Source organism: Manis javanica, chromosome 16 (assembly GCF_040802235.1).
Source record: "Manis javanica isolate MJ-LG chromosome 16, MJ_LKY, whole genome shotgun sequence".
Classification (NCBI taxonomy): domain Eukaryota; kingdom Metazoa; phylum Chordata; class Mammalia; order Pholidota; family Manidae; genus Manis; species Manis javanica.
In genome coordinates this window covers 66194143-66221212 of record NC_133171.1, presented here as the reverse complement: position 1 = coordinate 66221212, position 27070 = coordinate 66194143, and the positions used below count along the sequence as shown (strand labels likewise).

Genomic DNA, 27070 nt, shown 5'->3' with positions numbered 1-27070 from the left:
CCTTGAGTGATATGCTCCCAGACCAGGAAGCTGCTATCCTTCCTGGGAGGAAATCAGAGCAATAAAATTCTTGTAAATAACCAGGAACACTAATAAGAAACTTAGTGTTTTTTCAAAGATAAACATTTTGGAACCACTTAGCAGCTATACATTCCTAGCCCTTTGTCTCTCAACTGCCTATAAAACCCCTAGACAATGCACCACCCCTGGACTCTCTTGTCCCCTCCAGGCCTGAGCCAGGACCTCTGTCCTCTCGCTCCCTAAAAAAAGCCTCTGCCTTGCTCTCCTACCTTGAGTGTTTGCAAATTTCATTCTTCGGCTCCGCGAAGAACTCCGGCATCAAGAGCAAGCCAGGTTATCTAAAACATTACAAGAATAAGGATTTTTTTTAATGTGAACTATTAAAAGGGAGTTTGGTTTTAATGATTATAAGGCAGGATTTTTTTAGTGTATAAATAATTTGGGGTGAAATATCTGGATACCATACATTTTGAAAATGCTGCCATGTCTACTTACCAACTGTTTAGGTGACAATTATATAATTAAATAACAGCCTTCCTAACTTTTCACAATAGGAAGTCAAATTTACTAGTCTCTGCTTAATACTTAGCCCTCCCTTAGAGTGCCGTTATTTTTCCTCAGTGCCTTTTATAAGAGACGGTTAGTCAACAAGAGCAGTCACGCAAACGCCACCGGAGACGAGGGGCGCGCGGCTGCCCGGAGATCCCTCCATTCGGCTAGTGAAGTCGCACCCGTTCCAAGGCACCCCCTTCCGTCGCTGGGTGCGGGCTCTTCCCCGTCTTTCCGCCATTTTAAGCAGAGAAACAGGCAGAGAGGCTTGCCTTGTTCCCTTTCCCACAGCTGAACCCTAATTCTTCTTAGCATTCTAGAAACCCGGCATTCACTTTGAAGAACTCGTAAACTAGGCAAAAATGCCACGTGACGCTCTTCACTGCCACCGTAAACATTAAAATATGCAAGTGTTTGTACTTACAACGCTGTACTTACCCACCCCAGTAGGAAATACCATCTCAAGCTTTTAATACTGGACTTCCAAAATACGGATCCTAGATTGTTTAGGTGTTGTGCATTTAGAGGTTGTCGTATGCCGGAACATGCTAGCTCTTTTACATAAAGATGTGGGCGGCCCTGAAAAGGGCCTTTTGTTTAAAAAGTGAAAGGTTACGGAAAATGGTAGACCTAGCCGCCAAAACCGTAGAGGGTGCGGCCCTGGCGCTTGAGCGCGTAGACCACGTCCATAGCCGTGACCGTCTTGCGCTTGGCGTGCTCGGTGTAGGTGACGGCGTCCCGGATCACGTTCTCCAGGAACACCTTCAGCACCCCGCGGGTCTCCTCGTAAATGAGGCCGGAGATGCGCTTGACCCCGCCGCGCCGGGCAAGGCGGCGGATGGCAGGCTTGGTAATCCCCTGGATGTTGTCCCGCAGCACCTTGCGGTGGCGTTTGGCGCCGCCTTTGCCCAGGCCCTTCCCGCCCTTCCCGCGACCTGACATGATGACCAGAATTGAAGCTCCTAGCAAGGGGCGCACAAAGGCGACATTATATGTGCAGATATCGGACCTATTTGAAAACTGAAAGCGCGCGAGCGGAAACTACCGTTTCGCCCTCTGACTCCGCCTTTTCTAGCCCAGTTCTGGGGGATGTCACGGACGCCCGCCCGTAGGAGGAGCTTGCCCTCCGTGTGTGCTTTCCCGAGCTGCACATCCTGCGTCCCCAGATAGGAATTTTCAGCCCTTTTTAACTATATGAGACTAAAGAAATTAACTTTTCACATTATGTTTTGTTGCTTGGGACGATTGCACTGGAGTCTTGGCATACGCGACTGGCTGGAACCCATGGTTTACAGTGCTGCCACACTTCTCCCTGCGGCGCAACTCCTTCTGAAATCCCCTTCCGGAGGAGTTTAAAGAGCTGCCAGACTACATCCGCTCCATCACCAAGCCAAGGGAAATCTGACCAGAATTTTCTTTCTAAAGGCAAATACATGGGGTTAGTGATTCCGTAGTAGAATTCTCGCCTGCCACTCAGAAGCCCGATTCCTTGCTCCTCTTTCCTTTTCCTTCCATTGAACTTTGTAATCGTCATTTAAATAGCTGGCCACCCCTCATTTCTGCTCCCCGTTACTTAACAGTAAGTTGGTGTTTACTCCTCTCCTAGTTTTGTTTTCTCTTTGATTCGCGTAGCGACATTATTCCAAAGAGAATCGGCATTTCGCGACAAAGTATTGAAATAAATTAGCAGCTTCCTGTACTCTTCTTGGGAGTTGAAACAACTTCAGAACAAAGTTAAGGAGAATTTTTAGAAACCTTATTCTCGTGGAGCAGAGTGGCGCAGCGGAAGCGTGCTGGGCCCATAACCCAGAGGTCGATGGATCGAAACCATCCTCTGCTAGTTTGTTGTTTTCCCATTTTTAAATTCTATACCTCATTTCCACAATAAAAAAGAGAAATCAAAGTAGAACCAGGGTTTTATGTTTCTCCTTTCTGAAAATAAAGGTGAAGCTGTTTACATTCACTACTGCTAGAGAACGTCATTCTTGGACCCTGAGTCATCATTAACCAAAATATCTTCTCATAATAAACTAGTTTTCTGGTTGCCAAAGTGAGCGTGCTATTGTTGCCACCAGTTACCATGACAGTTCTCTTTGCCCTATGAAGCCAGGGAAATGCTGAAATAAGCTGAAAGGAGTGGAAGCTGAGGTAAGGAGTTTTATTTCCTTCTATACATAATTCAGAAAGCAATATTTGTTAGGTAGTTGAAGCTGAGGTTATGGCAGTAGACCAGAAATCTGCTATGCCATTGCCAAGCAGATTCTTTGCAACTACTAGAGTCTTAATCCATGGAGTAAATAAGTAGCAGTCTGAGACAGAGTGCAGAGTTTTGAACTCTAACCTGAGAAAACAACTTCTGTCATTACTAGTAAATGTGTCTTTACCCTCTACCTTCCTTGACAGTCTCTAACAACTATCCTCTATGCTCATTTTTTAAAGTATATGTGTGCACTGTTTCAGATTCTCCTCTCCCAGAAAGGATTCCTATTTCAGATATGTCAGATACTGTGCTAGAAATTAAGAAAAGGCATTAAGTAGCCTACTTAAACAAGTAAGTTTGTATAGTACAATAAAATATTTCCTTAAGATTTATACACAGTGCAATGGGAACAAGGGAAAATGATAGTAGCCCCGTGACCACCCACTAGTTGAGTGATTCTCTAGAAGAACTCACATGACTCAACACATACTCAAAATTTATTACAAAAAAGCAAAAGTGCAGTAAGAAAAAAAAATACACAAGCAAAGACTAGAGAAGGCTTTCTTGTCCTCCATCTTCAGGGATGACAGTTCTCTCCAGCTGTGAACTGCAGGAATGTGTGAGTTGTGCTTGCCCAGCCAAGTCCTCCTGAGTATTAAACCCCAAAGTTCTTAAAGGTAGCTAGTCACATACCTACCACATAACCAGTCGTAGGGTGGACCCCAAACCAGACACCAGGTACACATCATGTGTATTCATGTTTCTTTCCAATATGCTGACAACCTGGTTCATAGTGAGCCACTCCTTCAGATATAACATCGTTGCCCAGTAACTGAACATTCCAGTATTTTAATTCTCAGTTTGACCAAAGGTCATCACCATGGCTACTGAGTGAAACTGAGTGAAACTGAGTGAAATAGATTTTCTGCGTTAACTTTGCCCTGGCAATGGTCTAATTCAGGAAAAGTGGCAGACTTTGAGCCAAAACTTGAATGACTAAGAGCTTACCAGGCAACCAAGAAGAGGATTATAGGCAGAAGAAACAAATAGAAGGAGGAATAACAGTTAAGGGTTTCTAGGAAACCTCAAAAAAAAAAAATCTGTGACAGAACAGGGAGGCAAGGTAAACTGTAGAACGAGGATTTGGAGAGAAGAGAAAAGTGGCTGTATTTCTGATCACCTGCTATTCCCCTTGTTGGTGAAGGAGGGATTATTCTCCACCCTAAATAAGACATGGCTGAACACACGACCCTCAACACTGGACAGATGAAACTGGTAGCAGTTTACTAGTCACATACATTCACAGCATAGAAGAGGAAGGCATGCACACCAGGCAGGGTCATGTAAGGGTTGCACTCCTGAGCAGAATGAACCAGCAGGGGTTGTGGGAGATAAGCTTATAGTAATCTAGAGGGTGGGGTGACCCCCTGTTCCCTCCAGGTGAAATAAATTAGCTTCTTATTTAGATCTTATTTTTCTATGGGCAAAAAGGAAACCAGGACCAATTTTGGTCAAAATTTGATCAAAAGAGTAAATTCTCTCATCAGAAAAAAAATCTCTGAGGTTTTCAAATTTGTGGCCTGGTCCTTGACTATTTCTGTTTGGTTTTCTTTGGGTTTTGGTTTGTTTTTACTATAAACTATGCATCAATGTCTTTTATAATGTATGCTTCTTTTTAAATTATTTCTTCAGTCTCTCCATATACAGGCAAGAATAACTGTACTGTATAATATATTGGAACTTGCAAACTTGGTCATTGCCTAGAGAAGAGAAAATTGTTCCTAAAGCTTGATAAACCAGCAGGGTCAATTTTTCTGCCGTCTCCAAGAAAATGGAGGTGAACATGATAGATTGTACCTTTGTGAACCTTCATTCACCACCACTCCATACGCCATCTTCAGGCCCAGATCAACTATGTTTCTTATCACAATCATTAAATGCCCAAGGCTTTCATCATCATCTTTTGCTACAGATATCTGGGATGTGTGTTTCTTGGTTATCACCAGAAAATATGTTGATGCTTAAAGGGAAAACGTCATGGAAAGCAGAATACACCATCAATCCCAAAGACCGTTTTTCCACCACGCTGGGTGCCTGAGCCCTGATGACCCTCTGCCTTCCCCACCACCCTCCTGTGCCTCCTGGGGAGGAGGGAAGAACCTGGAGAGCAAACAGAGCTTGACTGGTTAATTTGGGGGAAAGTCATTTCTCTTCTAAAATGGGAGAGGAGATGGGAAGTTAGGGAATATATATAACACCTTAATTTGACTACTCCATACTGGTTATCTCTACCTATATGTTTATTGCACAATTTAAGCTCCATATGTCCAAATAGAACTTCTAATCCTAACCCCCCCACACACAGTCTACTCCAGAATGCTCCTCCTGCTTTCTTCAGTGGTCCCTATTTCAGTAAAAGAAAACTTTTATTGTTATAGCAAAAGATCTTGGAGGTGTATATGACCTATTAGTCCCCATTTTTCAGTAAAAGAATCTTTTGTTGTTATAGCAAAAAATCTCGGAGGTATATATGACTCATTTCTCTCTCATACACTCAAACCAATCAGTAAATTCTTCAAAACATTCAGAATCCAGCCCCTTCCACCAACACTACCCATGATGGTTTAGCCACCATCTTCCTACTTCCAGGAAGAAAGAGAGACAGCAAGTCAATATTCAGATTTTATGGGACAGAAAAGTCTTTTTTGTTAAATAATCATGTATTAAGGATAATTATAAAATTTGAAAAAATATGAACATGAGAAATTCAACACACTGTGTTTTTTTGAGCTTCTATTTTCCAGATGTTATTCTGTGGACAGGGAAAGAAAGACTATGTAGAAGGCCCCACTTCTGTGCTCCAGAGGCTGCTATCTTACAGTCAAGAAAAGCCAAGACCTATCACAAATGAGCCAGGGAGAACCAGTGCTCCCAGGGTCTGGGATTTAAGAAAATTAAGGAAATGTTAAGGAAATGCCTGATGTGTCGAAATGCTGATGATCTTCAAACAAGAGGCATGTGGTCAGAGATTTACTGACAAACTTGAAAGAAGTCACCCAAATTTAACTTACAATGTATCTCACATTACTGGGCCAAGCACTCTACAGAATATTATAAATTCTATAAATATCTTCTCCATAGAGTGATTTTATTGCAACATGTTTTTATGGTGATTCATCTATTAACTGTTAATATTGTTAACAGTCAAAATTGTTGTAGCCCTAGTGTAGTGTTTTTTTATTTAGTAATATGTGGAAGCCTCAAATAATAGTAATGACCCTGGACCTCCCTAGACCCCTGAGAAAAGCCAAAAAAAAGCATTCTCTTCTTCAAACAGAGACATACTGTGAAATTGCTGTGATATCACATTATAACAATCAGAGAAAGTACCAGAAGGGCATGGGAAGGGGAAAACTGTTATGCTTGGGGACCTGATGATATCGTGCAGGAATGCGAGAAAGACAATCATGCAGGTGCTGCCTGTAGTATGACTGCCTTGCCAGTAGTACCCTTTCCGTGCTAACTGTCCAGGAAGACATCCCAGTTGTCTGCAGTGTGAAAATGGTGAATTTGGGTAAGTTTTAATAGGAAGAACCTCTAAGTTGATTATAAAAAAATATCCCTCAGTGCAGACAATATGCAATATTGCTATAAACTCCAGGTTTTCTGCTCGGGAGTTGTAAATGAATTTTCTCTCTCTGGAGTACCTATGAACTACAAGAACGAAACAATTGTCAACCTGTACCCTTCATAAATCCTGGCCGGGTTCTGTGACTCCAGATTACCCAGATAATCTAGTTTCCATCAGAGGCGCACGCGGATTATTGCTTTTTTTTTCTTTTGGTATCGTTAAGGTACAATTACTTGAACAACATTATGGTTACTATACTCCCCCGATTATTAAGTCCCCCCACATACCCCATAACAGTCACTGTCCATCAGCGTAGTAAGATGCTATAGAATCATTACTTGTCTTCTCTGTACATACTGCCTTTTCCGTGTCCTTTCCCCACCCCCACCCCCACATTATGTCTGCTAATCTTAATGCCCTTTTCTCCCCTTATCCCTCCCTTCCCACTCATCCTCCACAGTCCCCTTCCCTTTGGTAACTGTTACTCCATTATTGGGTTCTGTGAGTCTGCTGGTGTTTTGTTCCTTCAGTTTTTTCTTTGTTCTTACACTCCACAGATGAGTGAAATCATTTGGTACTTGTCTTTCTCCACCTGGCTTATTTCACTGAGCATAATACCCTCTAGCTCCATCCATGTTGTTGCAAATGGTAGGATTTGTTTTCTTCTTATGGCCGAATAATATTCCATTCTGTATATGTACCACATCTTCTTTATCCATTCATCTACTGATGGACACTTAGGTTGCTTCCATCTCTTGGCTATTGTAAATAGTGCTGTGATAAACATAAGGGTGCATATGTCTTTTTCAAACTGGGCTCCTGTATCTTGGGGTAAATTCCTAGAAGTGGAATTTCTGGGTCAAATGGTATTTGTATTTTGAGCTTTTTGAGGAACCTCCATACTGCTTTCCATAATGGTTGAACTAGTTCACATTCCCACCAGCAGTGTAGGAGGGTTCCCCTTTCTCCACATCCTCGCCAACATTTGTTGTTGTCTGTCTTTTAGATGGTGGCCATCCTAACTGGTGTGAGGTGATACCTCACTGTGGTTTTAATTTGCATTTCTCTGATGATTAGCGATGTGGAACATGTTTTCATGTGCCTGTTGGCCATCTGAATTTCTTCTTTGGAGAAGTGTCTGTTCAGCTCCTGTACCCATTTTTTAATTGGTTTATTTGCTTTCTGTTTGTGGAGGTGAGTGAGCTCTTTATATAGTTTGGATGTCCACCCCTTATCGGATATGTCATTTATGAATATATTCTTCCATATATACTTTTTGTTCTACTGATGGAGTCCTTTGCTGTACAGGTTTGATATAGTCCCCACCTGTTCATTTTTGTTTTTGTTTCCCTTGCCTGGGGAGATATGCTCATGAAGAAGTTGCTCGTGTTTATGTCCAAGAGATTTTTGCCTGTTTTTTTCTAAGAGTTTTATGGTTTCATGACTTACATTCAGGTCTTTGATCCATTTTGTTTACTTTTGTGTATGGGGTTAGACAATAATCCAATTTAATTCTCTTACATGTAGCTGTCCAGTTTTGCCAACACCAGTTGTTGAAGAGGCTGTCATTTCCCCATTATATATCTATGGCTCTTTTATCATATATTAATTGACCATATATGCTTGGGGTTTTATCTGGGCTCTCTATTCTGTTCCACTGGTCTATGGGTCTGTTCTTGTGCCAGTACCAAATTGTCTTGATTATTGTGACTTTGTAGTAGAGCTTGAAGTCAGGGAGCATAATTCACCCTGCTTTATTATTCCTACTCAGGATTGCTTTGGGTATTTGGGGTCTTTTGTCCTTCCATATGAATTTTAGAACTATTTGCTCTAGTTCATTGAAGAATGCTGTTGGTATTTTGATAGGGATTGCATTGAATCTGTAGATTGCTTTAGGCAGAATGGCCACTTTGACGATATTAATTCTTCCTAGCCAAGAGCATGGGATGAATTTCCATTTATTAGTGTCCTCTTTAATTTCTCTTAAGAGTTTCTTGTAGTTTTCAGGGTATAGGTTTTTCACTTCCTTGGTTTGGTTTATTCCTAGGTATTTAATTCTTTATGATGCAATTGTGAATGGAATTGTTTTTCCTGATTTCTCTTTCTGCTAGTTCATCATTAGTGTATAGGAATGCAACAGATTTCTGTGTATTAATTTTGTATTCCGCAACTTTTGGGTCATTGCTTTTTATCAGCATCATGTGACTCACAGGACTCTGAACTCTGCGGAAAGCCCATAATTTTTAAGTCATGTGGCCAAGGGGCACTACAGGGATGGTGTGGTCTAATGGATAAGGCATCTGACTTCACATCAGAAGATTAAGGGTTTGAGTCTTTCTGTGGTTAAGCTCTTGTTTGTATCAAAATTGCCATATTTCACGAGGAGGAGTGGTCCCTGTTATCTATTTTCCAAACCCATTTCTTCCTGCTCTACTTTCAAGAAGTCATTCTCTGAAGTCTTGGGAGAACTGGTGTCAGGGGTAAAGGTAGGATGAGTTAAAATTGAAATAAGGCCATCCAATAATCTGGGGGCTTCCAAGCTCTCCCCATATTTGAGTTTTAGGCATCTGAGTTTCATTCTCACAGGCTCTGCTTCTCCTGGGCCTCCTGAAAAAGGGAATTCAGATCTGTAAATTGAGCTCTCTGAAACTGCTGAGTCTCAGAGTAACGCCAGGTCCCGGAGACTAGCCCAGTGGGAAACCTGTTGCTTGTCCCTCCCCATGGTTTGGCCCAGGTCCACAGTCTCTTCAGTTTTCCCTTCTAGTCTGAGTCCATGAGTCCTTAGAATTTCAGGCTGCTGTGGGAGTCTTTTACTGGTTTTCACTTTTCCCTTCCGTTCCCATCTTAACTTCCCTTTTTCCTTTCGTTTTCTTGTCATCAAAGGATAAGAGCAGCTCATATTCAAACCTAACTTGCAGAACAGAAATATTAAGGCCATTAAAAGAGCCCAGCTGTTTAGACTGTGTATGCAAACAAGACAGCTGTGAAAAATATACAAAAACACATTTTTGCGCCTAAATTGCTGAATTTAATAATAATTTAGAATGAAGAAAAAGTAATTTCCAATTGCTGACTTCATGGAGAAACATGGTGTTTGATTCCAGATTGGATCATCGGTTCAGATCAGGAGCAGGCCATAAGTGTTTTTGCTAAATCAAAGCAATGATTAAATTGCAATGATTACATTAAATTGAAACAAGGTAATGATTACCTCTTCCTTCCCCCAGCCTCTTTCTTAGATCTCCATCTGACTGATTTTCTCTAATCATCTGTAGAACTCAAATTGAACAAAAATGCTGGGGTCCAGGTATTGATTCCCAGACAGAAATTCTCAGACTAAAAAAATTGCAATGTCCTAATTTTGTGTAAAGCCATTCCTTGCTTCCTTCCTCACAAAATTTACCATTTATGCTCAGTATCCTTTTATAAACCAGAGAAAATATATAATCTCAAGAGAAGAGAGTATGACCTTTTAAAATGAATACAGTTAAGAAATACATTGCTTGAATATTTCTGGTTTCCCAAGAACATGCAAAAAGCTTACTTTTCCCTCCTTGACCAGTATTTAATCTCTAGACTAGAAGATGAATCAAACTTTCTTTGGATGCCCACACCTCCCAGACATTCAGTGAATGTGGAAACTGTGATTCAAGAAGATAAAAATGTTCTTGACAAATACTTTCCCTCTTTCTTCTTTTTTCTTCTCTTTCTCCTGTGTTAACAGCAGAGATACTGAAAGGAACAGACAGCCCTTCCAGATCGGGAAGTGCCAAAGAGAAGAAAATTGAAAAAGAATAATCTGTTGACATCCTGAACATACATGATCATTAGAGTTTAAGGACTTGTCCCCAAATCTAGTGAATAAAAATATATGCACCTTCTCATAGATGTGTAAGCCTTAATGTTTTGAGAAGTGGATGCAGGAAAAGATAATAAAAACCTCTTTAGAGACAGATGAAAAGAACAGAAATAAAAAAGATTCCTGAGTCTAAATTATAAACACTAGGAACTGGGCCCTGCCAGACAAAGAACAGATTCATAATTTAATAAATGTCTGTGGAGCACCTCTCCTTCCCAGCCACTAACTATTCTAAGCACTAGGATTCTAAGACATAGGGTCTAAGATTCTAGGATCACAGTAAACAAGGTACACATGTCCTTAAGACATTTTGGGGAGGTGAGGAGGGTGCAAAATAGAAAACAAAAGAAGAATAAGTAGATTATATAATGTATAAGTAAATTATATTATACATTAGAGTAAATAGGTTAAAAAATGTAAGGATTTTTATTATGACCTGGAAGGAGCAAAGACTGTTTCAATCAGCTATTGCTCCATAATAAAAAATCATAAATACTTAGAAGCGTATAAATAACAACAAGCATTTATTACTTAAACATCTGAAGGCAACTGATCTAAGCCAAGCTTACCTAAAGGCTGTACTTTTGTTACAGAAAATACTGAAAAAAAACCTGGACTGGATCATGACGGAAAAACCAAGTGACACTCGGAAGTCTTGGAGTGTTGAAGCTTTATTTCAAACAGGCGGGCTCAGAGGGGAGTAATCTAAAAAGTCTGAGCCCCTAACAAAGGCAAAGGGAGCAATATATATCTTTCTGCTTCCTTATCTTTAACATTCCTACGTGCACAGCAATCGAGCAGGCAAGGGGAAGTGAGTTTAGGGAGTAAGTGCTGGCAGAGCAGGGAGTGAAGGGGAAAAGGAAGTTAAGGGAGTTTCTGTTGTGTTTGCTAAGAGCAACAGAAGGGAGCCACCTGGACTAGACTGCTGTCCTTGTAAATTGCTGTCCCTGTAAATTTTTCCTTATCATAACTACATGCAAGGAAACCTCCCTACCAAAACTCTGTGTTAAACATTAAGCTCTAGAGTCATTCTTCAGTGAGATCTTTGAACTGATGCTGGGGTTCTTGTTTGCGGAGTAGAAGAATGAATTTAGCAAACAGTCAAGGTAGGAGAGCCAGGGAGACTTTTATTGAGAGATACAGTGAGAGGACAGACAGAGCTCCTGGCATGAGCCAGGAGGGGCAAGAGAGCCCATAGCGTGCGTTGTCCAGGGGATTTATAGGTAGTTGAGAGACAAAGAGCTAGGGCTGTAGATCCATCAGACAGTCTCTAAATGTTTATTTTTAGAGAGACACTAAGTTTCTTATCAGTTTTCCGGTCTATTTTGCTGAGGTAACATAAGAAATTTACTGCTTTTATCCTTTCTGAGAGTAGCAGTTTCTTGGTTTGGGAGTATATCAGTCTAGGCTGCTTGTCTTGCTTTCAAGGTGAGGTGAGTTACTGACTTGATTAGGGCTGGAGGAGGAAAAGCAGCATCTGGGTAAAGTTAAAGATAAACTGGGCCTTTTAGCAGGCTAAAGTAAATTTTACAATAGCCTTATTTAATTGACACAAACAGGACATGGGCTATATTGAGGTATTTTCTTATCTGGGAGATGTTCAGACATTCCAGGCTGTTACTTCTGGCTTTTTAGTTTTAACTAATCTTTATTGAAAAAAAGCTTATATTCTTAGTTAGATATTTTATTTAAGAGAATTAATGTGACTTTGTCTTTGCTTAATTGTTTAATATGGAGTTTTGGTAGGGGTCTTTTTCTGGAGGCCCTCACCCTACTCTGACTACACCCATGGTCCCTGTCTCAATGTGGTATATTAACGCCTCTTAGAAATGGTCATCACTTCACTAGGAAGCCCAAGTGGGAGACTGGTGAAGGGGTGGGAGTGATTAATTTAGATCAAACTGAGACAGGTACCATGGGTGTAGTCAGAGTAGGGTAAGGGCGTCCGGAAAAAGCAAGGCAGGATATTTGCAGTCAGAACAATGTAAGGACATGCAAGGAAACCCCCTACTAAAACTCTGTTAAACATTCAGCTCTAGAGTCATTCTTCAGTGAGATCAGTTAATATACCCCACCCCAGATAAAGAAGAGTAGTTCATGTTTTTATTATGCTAATCATTTATAATCATGTGTAAGATTCACTTTAACATGCTAAAAGGCACAGGCCTATGTGCTGTCTTTCCTCCTTCAGATCTGATTAAGTGATTTTGCAAACTGGGCAACTAATTTAGCAAATAAGCCCAGGCATAAACAACACAGTAAAAGGCAAGAAGGATTTCACCTTAAAGATAAGATTGCATTTTAATATCCAAGAAGTTAAGACGTTAGAAATTCTTAACTTACCCTTTAGCAAACAATGCCTAAGCCCACTTTGGGGGCTGAGCAGGTGGCCTTGTTTCATATGGCTCCAGTCCAAGATGCTGGTATCTCAGGGAGAAATCATCAGAGGAAGTTGCTTGTGTTAATTCTAAATATTCAGGGACCACTTAACAAGTCCACACCCCTGAAAGGAAAGGAGCGACACACAGCAGCAATTCACCGGAGAGTTCCGCTTTATTAGGGAAAGGTGCTGGGTTATATAGGAGGGGGCATGAATTGATTGAGGTGTCACTTCTACGGGGTTGGTGGCTGTTGGCTAGGTGCTGGGATTGGGAGGGGGGCGAGAGGTGATTGGGCTTCAGGTGGCGCCGGCGGGAACTGAGGACCCCGAAGAGAAGCCGGGAGTTTGCCATCTTACTGGTGGGGACCCTTCATTCCCCCCTTTCTCCTCTATGGGTTTGTGGACGTTGCTTTCTCTCTGGCTGCTTCCTGCTGAACAGGGGCGGAGAAGGGAGTGAGGGCTTGAGGATTGGGAGGAAAGGGTTGATAGGACTCCCCACAGTAAGGACGAGTAGATGTGGACTTCTTCAGGTTGGAAATCAATGAAGGTTCCCTGTAACCATAGGTTGGACAAGAGGATATGGGTGTCAGGAGCCAGGCGTCTGCGGCTATTGTTTCCAGGAACAGTTTCCAGTGGAGAGAGGGGTCCATCTCAGCGTGTGGTGAGGAGGTCATGTGAGGGTGAGGGATCTTCTGTGGCCAGAAGCTGGTAGTTCCTGAGTAAAAGCTGGTTGAAAGCTTGATTAGAGATTTTTCCGACTTGGGATTTGATGAACTTTATTATACAGGGTAAGAAGAGACAGGCGAGAAGAATGATTATTATGGGGGCTGCAATGGGCCAGAGCCAGGTGAGGAGGGGGTTTGTTAGTATTGACGAGAATGGGTTGGAATTGGAAGCAGAGTGGAGACTCGAGGCAAGGTCGGTGAGTTTGGTGATGTCAGTTTCTACAATACCAGATTCATTGATGTAATAGCACTCTTCTCAGAGGAAGACGCAGGTGCCGCCCTTCTCGGCTGTAAGCAGATCTTGGGCCCGCCGGTTTTGAAGGGTGACTTTAGCTAGCGAAGTGACCTGTCTTTGGAGAGAGGCTAGAGAATCGGCAGTGGATGTCAGAGCTCCCTCAAGTTTGGCGTTGAGATCTCTAACTGCCTATAGAGAGTGACCCAAGGCTTCTCCCGAAAACCCTGCCCCAATGGCTGAGGTGATCAAAGAGCTACTGACCATGATGAGAAGGAAAGCAGCTCTTTTTGTGCGCGAGGGCAAGGGAGGTTGGAGCTCAAGGAATTCTGCCATGCTGTAAAGTGTTAACTGTGGGATTAGGGTGATGAGAATGCAGGGTGTATCGGAGTTGAGAGGCAGTGAGTTGAAAAGACTGCTATTACACTAAAAGAAGTGTCCCGGTTGCGTAAAAGTCTTAGAGCCGGAGGTAGGGGTGTAGATAGAGAGGCAGTGAAGTGCGCTGGAAGGGGGTGGAGTTGGGCTTACACAGTGGTGGATGGTGAGATTATCTGAGTATTCTGGTGCCCATAGGGGTATGTCTGCCAGAGGGCAGAGGGGTTGTCCTTCTGCATGGAAGGAGTAGTTGGAAATATTAAGGGGCACGGCGGCCAGCAGTGGGCGCTGTAGTGATGTGCAGAAGAAACAATTTGCTGTTAAGGATGTGGTTGAGAAAGATGGTGGTGTCCTGAATGAGCTGTAATGAAGAGTAGGAGAAATGGGAAGAGGGGCGGGGATAAGAAGCTGAAGAGGCGCTATCAAGAGTTTGGATAATGACTTTTTCGGAATGTCTGCTATCTGATGCAACTTGAGAGATCTGGGAATGAGAGGGAACATACTTTCGAGAGATATGAAGGGTACTGTGGGGGTCAAGGACCCCCCGTAGTAAACTGAGGCTGTGACTCTGGCAGCCCATCGAGAGTCCCAGGGATCTGGGATTGATAAGGAGAATGAGCCATTGGGATATTTCATGAAACGGTTGGAGGAGTAATACTGTGGGTACTGGAAGTTACCTATGTAGTGAATGGTGCAAGACTAGTAGGGACATCTCCTGTAGGTATCTGACCATCGCCTGCAATAGGCTTGTCTTTGGTCATAGAGGAAGCAGAGGTAGGGAGAATAAGGGTAGCTGCTAGTGAACACTTCAGTGGAGGGAGGAAAGTGGAGGTATAAAGGCTCAGAGCAGCTTTTCAGAGGGCAGTCTGGTGTGGCAATGAGGGCAGTAACTTTTCTTTGATGCTGTGTGTAAGTCTGTCTGACTTTGAATCACCACACAAAGGAGGCTGGGGTGGTGGGGAAGACAATAGGAATGAGGAAAAAAAGCGAGAGAGCAGTAAAGGAGGAAAAAGTCATGATTCGGGTATGGATGGCAAAGGGGGTGAACGGGATTTTGGAGGAAAGAGGACAGTAAGGTCAGGAGTCTGGAGGGAGGGAGAGTCTGTAAACTTTTGTAGGTTAAGAGATCTTTTAGGTGATGTGGGGACAGAATGGTAAGGGGCGCTCTGAATGTCAGTTTATGAGCTTCTTTCTGCAAGAGCTGTCTAGCGGCTAATGCTCGTAGGCAGGGGGCCCATCTCCGAACTGTGGGGTCTAATTGCTTAGAGAGATAAGCTACTGGGGCAAAGGATGGGCCATAATATTGGCTTAGGACTCCTAGAGCTTGACTGGACCTCTCATGAATGTATAATGAGAAGGGCTTCGACAAATCAGGAAGATGGAGAGCTGGGGCTTCCACAAGGGCTTGACGGAGCTTAATGAAGGAGTGTCGGGGTGAGGATAATGGTTTTTTAGGGGGGGCTCTTGCTGAGGTCATATAGGGGTCTTGCCAACAGGGAGCAGGGAGAAGTTAGGGATCTACGCTCTAAAATATCTAGCCAGGCTTAGAAAGGAAAGAATTTCTATCTTGGTTTTGGGAACAGGCAGGTCAGAGAGGAGCTATTTTCTGTCTAAGGTAATGGACTTTCTTTGTTGAGATAGAAGAAATCTGAGGTAAGTGACAGGAGGGGAAGAGATTTGAGCTTTGACGGGGGATACTCGGTAACTTCTGGAAGCTAGAAGGTTAAGTAGGGAGGCAGTGTCAAGTTGAGACTGTTCTCACGAGAGACTGCAGAGTAGAAGATTGTCCATGTATTATAATAAGGTGGACTTGGAGTGATCATGATGAAACTGTTTGAGGTCCTGAGCTAGGACCTGTCTAAAAATATGGGGACTATCTCAGAAGCTTTGTGGCAAAACTGTCCAAGTGAGTTATTTAGAATGTCTTGTGTATGGGTCCATCCAGGTGAAGATGAAAAAATCTTGGGAGCAGGGGTCTAGAGGGACAGAAAAATGGGTCTTTGAGATCTAGGACTGAGAAGTGGGATGCTGAGGCTGTATGGATTTGGAACTAAGGGATGGATAGGGACAATGGCTATGTTGATGAGGCGAAGGTCTTGGACAAGGCGGAAAGATCCGTTGGTTTTTTTAACAGCTAATATGGGGGTATTAAATGGGGAGTGAGTGGGTCTGCTTGAATGATGGGTTGGAGGCCTATGAGGGCTGAAGTGGTTAGAGGGTATTGGGCCTGACAGATATACTGAGAGGGGTCACATAATTTGATAGAGGCAGGGGGACATAGGGCCACGGAGGGGCTTGTAATGTCCCAAACTTTGGGATTTACAGGGTGTATGAGGGCAGAACCGGAGCTTTCATTGGGTAGAGGGGGGTCGTCGGCTATAAGGGCCATCAGAAAGGGAGTACTGGGGGCTGTGGGAGTGGATATAGTTATGGAAACGTGGAGGAGGGAAAGGATGTCCCATCTTAGTAAAGGGATGGGACACTGGGGCATAACCAGGAAGGAGTGGGAGAAAGGTATGGGATTGTCTTGGATTGTGCATAAAGGGGGGGGGATTAATGGGAAAATCTGTTTACTTCTTACCCTGACTATAGGAGTAATGGCAGGCATGGTAAGGCCCCGGTATTCTCGCAAGACTGAGAAGGTGGCTCCTGTGTCTAGGAGGAAGGAGATGGGGCGACCGTCTACTGTTAAAGTAACCCTGGGCTCCTATTTGGTGATGGAAATGGTCGGGCGAGAAGCCCCCGGGCCCCATCAGTCTTCTTCTGCCAGCCCCACTACGGCGGGCTTAGGATGGGGGTTGTTCGTCCAGCCTCCCCTTCGGGTGGTTGGGCAATCAGACCCCCAGTGGCCCTTTTTGTGGCATCTGGGGCATGGGGTGGTAGGAGATCTGGGGGAGGGGGGCCCGCCCTTGACCAATGTCCCTCTTTTCTGCACTTGAAACAAGCTCCTGGGGGGAGGGGGCTTGTTTGTAGAGGGGCGCCCAGGTTGTGGTTTTATCAGCTGGGCCAACATCTGGAAATTGGCCTGATCAGTCTTTTGTTTATGGCATTCTTTCTCCTCCTCCCGCTTATGGAAGACTTTAAAGGCCACTGTTAGGATCTCAGTCTGTGGGGTAGCGGGGCCATGTTCTAACTTTTTGAGTTTAGCTTTAATGTCGGGGTAGCCTTGAGCTAGGAAGTATGTCATAAGGACATGTCTTCCTTCAGGTGTTTCTGGGTCCAGGCTGGTATACTATAATAGGGCTTGAGTGAGTCTGTCTAAGAACTCGGAGGGGATTTCATCTCTCTTTTGAATTATGTCTTGGAGCTTTTGAAAATTGACTACTTTACAAGCTGCCCTTTTTTAGACCTGCTATTAAGCAGGAGGCAAAAATATCTCGAGAGCGGAGACTCATGGCGGTGTTATAATTTCAGTGTGGGTCTTGTTCGGGGACAGCAGTGGGGCCAGGGGGATAGGTGGGGTCAGTCCTGTGGGTTTCAGTAGCCTGCATTTGGGCGAAGTCTTAAACTTGTCTACGCTCTTCAGGGAGGAGAGTATTGGCCAGGAGCATGAAAATGTCATGATGTGTGAGGCTGTAAGACTGGAGGGTCTATTGAAACTCCCTGATGTAGGTCATGGGATCAGTGGAAAAGGAACTTAGGCGTTTCTCTAGTTAGGCTAAATCTCTTAAGGAGAAAGGGACGTGAACGCGCACGATGCCTTCGGATCCTGCTACCTCCCGGAGGGGGGCGATAATTTTGGGAGGCTCTCGGGACTGAGTTTGAGGGTGACTGAAGGGTTCTGGCTCAGTCTGTGGGGGAGTGATGCGGTCTAGCCGTGCCTAGTCGAGGAGGTCCTGAAGTGCAGAAGGGGGGCAAAGAAAATAAAGAAAGATAGAATCGGACCCACATGTCGCCAGCTAGCAGCCCAGCTGCTTGCCTCTGCTGCTTTAGTTGGGCTTGAACTCATGACTCTGAGGTTAAGAGTCCCATGCTCTACTGAGCTACAGCAGGGCTCCAGTTAATTGCTTATGGAATGCGTTGTTTTCTATTCCTGCCACGTCGGCAAGTAGGGGAAGGGTATAGCTAGAAGCAGGGGCAATGTTTCTACACATCTTCAAGGTCTCCCTATTTTCAGAGTGAGGAGTCTTGGCAAGATATGTTTTTGTGGACAGATAACTTCTAAGGACTGCACCGGTTGTTCTCTAGCTTGTGCTTTCCCATGCTGCATTCAGACATGGGGGGAGGTGCTTTCCCATTCTCTCTACAAACATGTGAGAAGACAAAGGTGGTCCCTATCAGGGGAGAAACAGGTGATGAGGGCAAAGACGGAGGAGGCCCCTGGGACCTAGTTAAAGGGGGGCTGAAAGGCTCAGGCTTAATCTGCAGGGAATGAAGGTGGAGGAGGTGAGATGGGGGAGGAGATGGTTGGGGAGGAAGGGAGAAGGGCTGTTGTAGGAGAAGAAGGGGAAGGGAGTGAAAGGGAGGGAGGCTTCTGCGGGGGCGGCAGCTTGCAGGCTAGGAGAACTTGGGAGGGGGCGGGGAGAGGAGGAGGTGGAAAGCTTCCATATAGGGAATCTCCTTCCATTTTTTCAGGCGCTGGCAGTAGTTAAAAAGATCGCGAGTGATGTTAGGATCAAGAGTTCCCCCTGCAGGCCATTGGTTTTTATTGTCTAGGGGGTATGTTGGCCAATCTTGAGAGCAATATTTATGGAGAAGTTTTGGTTTTATATCAGGCATCAGGGAGAGGGTAGCCAGATGCTTAAGCAGGCATTCAAGAGGTGAACTTTCAGGGAGGGATGAGGAGGCTCCCATGGCTAAAGGACAGAGAAGGAGACAAACAGGGGAAGACGAACGGAGATCCTCGGACTGGAAGCAGACCACAAGGAGACAAAGGGCGTCCCCGATGATCCTTGGTGGTCTGCGGAAACTCGTATACGAGTCGAAATTTCTTGGGAAGTGTGGGTCGTCACCCAGACTTCCCTAAGGCACAGTGCCAGAGTCACGAGGTACCTAGCGCTAGGCGTTTTCGGCAGACGGAGCAGAAGGAGGGGGGGAAAAGGGAGCGTTCTCATCCACAAAGGAGTCACCTCGTTTATGGCTGTTGGAAGGGGGTGCCTGAGAGTCAGCCCCAGCCGTGAAGGCCTGAGGCAGGGATTTATGACTGTCGGAGGAGGGGCCTGAGCGTCTGCCGCAGCCATGAAGGCCTGAGGCGGGGAGCGTTCCCTCCTCATCCCCGAGGGTCAGGGCCTTGCCTGACGATCACGGTCAATGGCACTGCAATAGCTCGGGGAAGAGTGGCCCACCCCGGGGGGGGGGGGGGGGGGGGGGGAAACTTACCTAAAGGCAAGAGAGGAGTGGTGAGTGTGATGAGCCAGCATGGAAAAAGAGGACGAGGGCAAGCTGCTGCTGGTGTCGGGGGAAGATGGGGCCCAGTTGGGGTGTCCCGTCTCCCGGGTTTCGGCACCAATGAAAGGAAAGGAGCGACACATAGCAGCAATTCACCGGAGAGTTCCGCTTTATTAGGGAAAGTTGCTGGGTTATATAGGAGGGGGCATGAATTGATTGAGGTGTAACCTCTATGGGGCTGGTGGCTGTTGGCTAGGTGCTGGGATTGGGAGGGGGGCGAGAGGTGATTGGGCTTCAGGTGGCGCCGGCGGGAACTGAGGACCCCGAAGAGAAGCCGGAAGTTTGCCATCTTACTGGTGGGGACCCTTCAACCCCTAAGCTTTTTTTCATGTTCTCAAAAATCCTTACCTGCTTATAAAACCCCTAGACAATGCACCACCCTGGACTCTTTTGTCCCCTCCTGGCATGAGGCGGGAGCTCTGTCCTTTCACTTTATCTCTAAATATCTCCTATCTTGAGTGTTTGTGGAGCTCATTCTTCTGCTTCATGAACAAGAACCCCGGCATCAAAACTGTGATTGGTTTTGAATGTCAGACCAAAGAATTTTAGGGCCATCTGAGAGTATTTTGCCTTATTTCAATTAGTTTTATTTGTTTTGTACAGGGGAATGTGATCAAAGTAATAATTTACTATTGTCATTTTTATTACTATTACTATGTCAATGCCCTCCAGCCAAAGATAACCAGGAATACACTTATAGCTGGAAAGTCGGGTTTCTTGCTGCAACCAGGAAGCGCACACACATGAGGGACCTTGGAAGATCTCAATAAAGGGGCGTTTTATAATATCATATAAAATGCAAACATCCTTTCATGCTTCAAGTTTGTCATGTCATTTTGTTGACAAGATACAACAGCCTTTCATGATAAAAACCCTCAACAAATTAGTTATAGCAGGAACTACCTGTGGGTAAAATTGAAACATTTCCAGAATATCTCACCTGGCTTTGGTACATCTGCATATCAACAGGCATTCAGAGGTGGAAGGAAATATGGCCTTAGTGCATTTGCATCTTTCCTCAGGGGTGGAGAAGTTCATCTCCATATCAGCGGGTAATTCCCTGGGTAACCGAGGGCTTATCTGTACGTGAGAGGTTAAGGGGAGGGGGCTGGCTTGCTTGCTTGCTGGCTTCTTCCAGACTAACAATACCTCAACATAGTAAAGGCCGTTTATGACAAACCCACAGCCAAAATACTCAATGGTGAAAGGTTGAAAGCTTTCACAAAGACAAGGATGCCCACTATCGCCAGTCTTACTCAGTATAGCACTGGTAGTCCTAGCAAGAACAATCAGACAGACAAGATAAAGAAATAAAAGACATCCAAATCAGAAAAGAAGTAAAATAGTCTATTTGCAGGTTATGTGATCTTAAACAGAGAAAATCCTAAAGACTCAATCAAAAACCTGTTGGAACTAATCAATGAATTCAGTAAAGTTGCAGAATATAAAATTAATATACAGAAATCAGCTGTGTTTGTATACACTGATATGACATATCTGAAAAAGAAATAATGGAAATAATCCCATTCATGATTGCATCAGAAACATTAAAATACTTAAGAATAAACTTAACCAAGCAAATAAAAGATGTTTACAATGAAAACATGACCTTGATGAAAGAAATTGAAGAAGACATGAACAAATGAAAAGAGATACTGTGTTTGTAGGTCAGAAGAATTAATATTGTCAAAATATCCATATACCCAAAACCATACATAGATTCAGTTCAATCCCTATCCAAATTCCAACAACATCTTTCACAGGAATAGGGAAAAAAAAGTCCTGAAATGTCTATGGAACCGCAAACGATCCCAAATAGTCAAAGCAATCCTGAGAAAGAAGAACAAAGCTGAAGGCATCACACTTCCTGATTTCAAACTATTCTACAAAGCCATAGTAATCAAAACAGTATGATACAGACATAAAAATATACACATAAACCAAGAGAACAGAATAGAGGGTCTGAAATAAATTCCCACGTATATAGCAACTTGTATTTGACAAAAAAGCCAAGAATACCCAATGGAGAAAAGATGGTCTCTACAATAAATGGTGTTGGAAAAATTGGATAACCACAAACAGAAAAATGAAATTAGACCACACCACTCAGAAAAATTAACTCAAAATGGATTAAAGACTTAAACATAAGACATGAAACCATAAAACTCCTACAAGAAAAAAAAGGGCAAAAACTTGACACAGTTCTTGACAACAATTTTTTTATATGATACCAAAAGCACAAAAACAAAAGAGAAAATCAATCAGTAGGACTATATCAGACTAAAAGCTTCTGTGCATAGAAAAGAAATCATCAACAAAATGAAAATGCCACCAATGAAAAAGGAGAATATATTTGAACCATATATTGGCTAAGGGGTCAAAATATATAAAGAACTCATATAACTCAATACCAACAACAATCCAATTTAAAAATGGGCAGAGTACTGAATAGACATTTATCCAAACGAAACTTCCAAATGGCAAACAGGTACATGAAAAGATGTTGATTACCAATCATCAGGGAAATGGGAATCAAAACCCAATAAGCTATCACCTCACACCTGTTAGAATAGCTATCATGAAGAAGACAAGAGATAACAAGTGAGGAACAAGTGTTGGTGAGAATGTAGAGAAAAGGGAAACCTTGTGCACTGTTGGTGGGAACGTAAATTGGTACAGCCACAAAAAATATGGAGGTTCCTCAAAAAATTAGAAATAGAATTATCATATGATTCAGCAATCCCACTTCTGGTTATTTATCCAAAGGAATTGTAAACAGTATGGAAAAGATACCTGCACTCCCATGTTTATTGCAATATTATTCACAATAACCAAGTTCAGGAGAGGACTTAAGTGTCTGTCAATGGATGAATGGATAAAGAAAATGTAGTGTATATATATGCAATGGAATATTATTCAGCTATGGGAAAGAAGGAAATCCTGCCATTTTCAACTATATAGGTGGCCCTGCCAGGCATTATGCCAAATGAGATAAGTTGGACAAAGAAGGCAAATATTGTGTGATCTCTCTTATATAGAATCTAAAAAAGCTGAATTCTTAGAAATAGTGAATAGAATGGTGGTTACCAGGGGCCGGGGCAGGGGGTACGAAATTTGGAAGACATGAGTGAAAGGGTACAAAACTTGCTTGTAGAAGACAAATAAGCTCTGGAGATCTAATGCATAGCAGTGTGATTGTAGTAAAAAATACTGTATCATATACTTTAGACTTTCTCAGAGACTATATCTTAAATGTCCTCACCACAAAAAAGAAATGATAATTATGTGACATGATGGAGGTGCTAGCTCATGCTATTGTGGTCATAATAGTACAATATATAAATGCATCAAATCAACATATTGCACATCTTAAATTTATACAATTGTCAGTAATTGGAGGAAAGAGCAAGGAGCTGCTTGTTGATGGCGGAGAAGAAGAACAAGTCTATACATACCAAAGAATACTCCTGTTTTGGGAAAACTAGAGGGCAAGGCCACAAAAACTGAGACAAGTACACCAAGATTTGAAATGCAGATGCTAGCATTTACATCAAGAGGCCCTTAAAGTTGGTTCTCTACTGAAAGACTGATGTGTAGGCCAAACAGATGTTTATTTTCAAAATATTGTAGGCAACCCATTAGCTTAAAGGAGTTTGAAAGGAGCCTCTAATGGGTACAGACAATGGAGTCTCTTAAGATGTAAACAACTGTATCACTTGCAGTATGAATTATTCAGGATAGTGTTAGTATTAGAAGACGATGAAACAGTTTAGGTAGGCTCCAGGAAAGGAAGGCCCTGAGTTGGGGACTGTAAAACATAAACTGGGGCTAGGATTCTACCAGGATCTGAGGAACTCAGGGCGAGAACGTGAAAAAGAGCTATCAGGTGTAAGGGGCAGTAGGGCTAGAATTCCAGAGACAGGTAGTCAGAGATAATTTTCACTTGGCCAATGGCTCTGTGTTGATTTGGTTGTTGATTTGAAGAGGCAGCATTGCAGCCAGATGTGTACACATCTAAGGTAGGCTAATGATTTAAAAGAACCACAAGGGAAAAATCACCAAGATGTTGCTGAGGTCCCAAAGAGATTTGGGCTCAAGTTGCAGGATTCTGAACACAACACTCCAACCATTGGGTCCTTACATAAGAAACGATCTTCTGCAATTCTTATGTACATTCCTGCGTCAGGCCGATACACTTTGAAGAGGCTTTGTAAGAATGGAAATAGGTTAGCATAAGCGTAGCCATCTTAAGGGCCTAGAAGCCATTTTCTGAGTATGTGACTTAGAAAGAAAAACTGGAACTGGGTAAGGCCTTGAAAAACAAGCTAATCATGAACACCGGGTGGTGGGCAGCTGTGAACCTTGGTCAGCTAACCTTGGTCAGCTAATCTTACATACCAAGCTTATCGTGCAGAAGCTCCCTAACAACTGAAGAGTGGTCTTATCTTGCTCTCGCTTAACCCCGGGATGTATGACTAGCAAAAATAATGTGCAGCTGTGGAAAATTACTATGAGTTAAGTGTTTTGAAAATGCTATATAAACCCTTGGCTTTGAGTGCTCGGGGTCCTTGTTGAAACCCGCTGCGTCGGGCTGACACTTGGACCCCAGCTAGCTGGTTCCTGAATAAAGTCCTCTTGCTTGTTGCATCAAGAGACGTCTTCCGTGAGTGAATTGGGGTGGCGTTCTCATTTAGGCAGATTCAACAGATTCAGAGAATGAAAGATTTGCGGGATGGTCTTCTGGTACATGAACCATTAAGACCCTGAGCACACAACTAGTAAGATCTGACCGACTTTGGGAACCCAGGCAAGAGTATATGTCAAGAAAAAGAGTAAATATTCTACAAGGACACACAGGTGATATAAACAGGATACTTTTCATAAGTCCAAGTACAGAGTAAGGAATTACATGATGCTCCTCTGGAAGAGAAGGCGGGAGAGAGAAGATCGTGCCCATAGACCAGGATCACTAGCTATTTGAGAGAAGCACATGAATAGGTCAGGAAAACCAAACAAGGTCCCATGGAGATTTAAACTCAGATCACTAGATCCAAAGTCCAGAATGCTAACCATTACACACACCATGGTGCCACACCGTGAAAGGGTTTTGGAGTATGTATGAATATTCTTTCAGAATTTGTCTTTAGTATTCTGTGGACCATAGTTTTAATTTTTCAAATATTAATAGAAAGTCAGCTGTATCTCAGACACCAGACATTCCAAAATAAATGCAACGACCTACTCACGCACACTACAGAGTATCCAGTTCCTGTTAGAAACTGATGGAACCCTAACACAGAGCTGAGGTCCAGAATTTGAAACGAATACTTAGGTTATCCAGGCAGGAATCTGACGGTACAGTGGAATTCCAGAAGAAAGCTTAGTGGATGCTGTTTGGCAGTACAGTGTCTAGTTGCTGAAGGGGATAGGGTGCGTAAATGCTTAGGTGTTTAGCATTTGCTCACGAAACTCCGGTTAGAAGGGTAATTTAAGAAAAGTACGAGAGAAAGTATCAAAGACAAACACAGGTCCCACCGAGATTTGAACTCGGATCGCTGGATTCAAAGTCCAGAGTGCTAACCATTACACCATGGGGCCAACTACAGGAGCCCTTTTGGCCCTTCTCCAGTAAGGGGTGTGTACTGTGTCCTATGTGCTTGGTTTGAATAATTTGTATTTAAGAAGAATGAAGGCCCTGAATCCAAGAAGGCAACAAAATCGTTCCTAGCGGAAAGTCAAACCGAGCTCATCTTCCCTTGAAATTTTCCACAGGACCCATGGAGGGTTTGAATATCAGTACTCCATGCAAAATCAAAACTATTTATTGAATTGCTAACGTGGACCATGGACTTTTGTTTATCTGTGGGTTTATAAAGGAAAGTGTCAACATCTAAAACTCTCTTAGGACAGGTATGAATACAGAAAACTCAAGAAGAAAAAGTTAAATATAAAATGGAAATTTACTGGTAATTTCGGGGATTAAGAAAATTATTTTTACCTTTTTAAGTATTTTTGCTTCTTTTTGCTTATCCCCACTTCCTAATGGATCAATTCCAAGTATAATAAAATATTATTGTTGTTATATTTTGTCTAATTTATATTGCATATACAATATATGTGTATGTACCAGAAAGAGTTTCCTCAAGTGAAACAGTTTAAAAAAAAATAAGAGTCAACATCTGAAAATAATTTTAAAAACTCTGTAACTGGTACTTCCTTTCTACGATTCTGGCCTCCGAAGTGGAATAATAAAAGGGATTCAGAAGGAGGAAGGACTGGAAATTTATGTTGGCGGTATTGATTCTAAAACATCAGATATACTCAGAATAATGCACTGGATGTATCTAAATCTTGGAGGAACATCAAGCGGAAGAAGTTAGAGGCAGGTAAGGATTCGGAAGTCAGACCTGAGATGGATTTTAGATAAGGAAATCGCAATTCAAAAAGAATTACAGAGAATTATGAATTCTTTAAAATAGCTTCCGTAATCTCTCAGAAATCGCTAGTTTCCCAAACTATTTCCAAAGACTTTCTACGTCAACTATTACAGTAGAGGAGCAGTACTACCCAGTTTCCACTTTTATGGAGAAAGATAATAGCCAGTAGAACTGCGTTTTAAGTTGTTCTGTGTGTTTTACAAGTTTATCACATTGGCCCAGCAGGTGGCTGTAGAGAGAAAGAAAAGAGAACTCCGTAGTCGGCAGGATTCGAACCTGCGCAGGGACACCCCAATGGATTTCAAGTCCATCGCCTTAACCACTCGGCCACGACTACACGACGGCCAGCCTCTGCTCCATGTATTTTAATGAGGAATACTACCATTATAACAAACTGAAATTTGTTGATTTTGATGACTTGTGCAGTGCCTGTCACGGTGGTAAAAAAAGGTCAGGGTTTTGAAGATCAAAATGATGGTTTCAGAAGTTATTACACATTATAACACTTATCTAACGTACAAGATACCTTATGACGGTCACATTCCAATCCCTGAAAGGTACAGTGGTCCCTTTTAAATTACAGATCCGCCAAATGTAATAAATAATTAGCTTATTGCTAAGTTAAAAACTGGAAAGAAATTCTTTCAACGAAGTACACTGGGGATTCTTCATGCAACCAAAACTGGTCCATAAATCCCAATCAGCGATAAAGAAATCCCTTCCTCCTAAAAGCTGATTTTGAACTAATACAGACTGCTCACATAGCAAAGAGTAGTTTCAAGCCATCGACCTCTGTGTCAGGGGCCCAGAGATTCTGCTGCGCCACTGTTCTTCTTTGTTAGAAAGGTTTTCAATTAGGTATTAAATGTGGTAAATTTTGGCACTTTGGTACTTGAAAGAGTTACAGGTTATTTTAGGAGTTCCTTCTAAGAATATAATACGTACACTTATGTCCGTAACTACACTCCACCTCCAAATACTATCTGCTTAGATTCCCTGTCATCAAGACAACCAATCAGCTGAGGTCAAAGTTTCCTTGAAAGGACAGGATGACGTTTCAGGTTGCTGGGAAACCAAACGCATGGTAACGCATAATTTCTAAGCGTGAAAATGCAAAAGGAGGGTTAACTTTGGCCTTTCTCAGCCATATCCGGATACGAGGTGCACAGTTACTTTAGTTTCTACTCTTCGTTTTTCAATGTCCCACCGCCTGAGGAGTAAAAACAGAAGTTGAAACTTGTCTTGAGTAGGATTATGAATTTAGGCCTCCCGC

The 27070-nt window shown here is 42.9% G+C and overlaps 1 protein-coding gene, 1 long non-coding RNA gene and 3 other non-coding genes across 6 annotated transcripts in view; 2 read left to right on the top strand and 3 right to left on the bottom strand.

Annotated features, from left to right (window-relative positions):
* Positions 1 to 27070, top strand: part of LOC140846802 (uncharacterized) — a 477545-nt gene that overhangs the window by 115751 nt on the left and 334724 nt on the right. The window lies entirely within an intron of this gene.
* LOC118968404 (histone H4) lies at positions 1141 to 1608 on the bottom strand. The gene has a single exon (XM_036998459.2). The coding sequence runs from the start codon at positions 1510 to 1512 to the stop codon at positions 1201 to 1203; it is 312 nt and encodes a 103-aa protein (XP_036854354.1). The 5' UTR covers positions 1513 to 1608; the 3' UTR covers positions 1141 to 1200.
* On the top strand, positions 2339 to 2410 carry TRNAM-CAU (transfer RNA methionine (anticodon CAU)). Its single transcript has one exon. It is a non-coding gene; the product is annotated as a tRNA-Met (tRNA).
* On the bottom strand, positions 24887 to 24958 carry TRNAQ-UUG (transfer RNA glutamine (anticodon UUG)). Its single transcript has one exon. It is a non-coding gene; the product is annotated as a tRNA-Gln (tRNA).
* On the bottom strand, positions 26053 to 26134 carry TRNAS-UGA (transfer RNA serine (anticodon UGA)). Its single transcript has one exon. It is a non-coding gene; the product is annotated as a tRNA-Ser (tRNA).

What these genes read in the sequence shown, in the direction of transcription:
- LOC118968404 (XM_036998459.2), bottom strand. Translation starts at nt 1,512, where the DNA reads ATGTCAGGTCGCGGGAAGGGCGGGAAGGGCCTGGGCAAAGGCGGCGCC.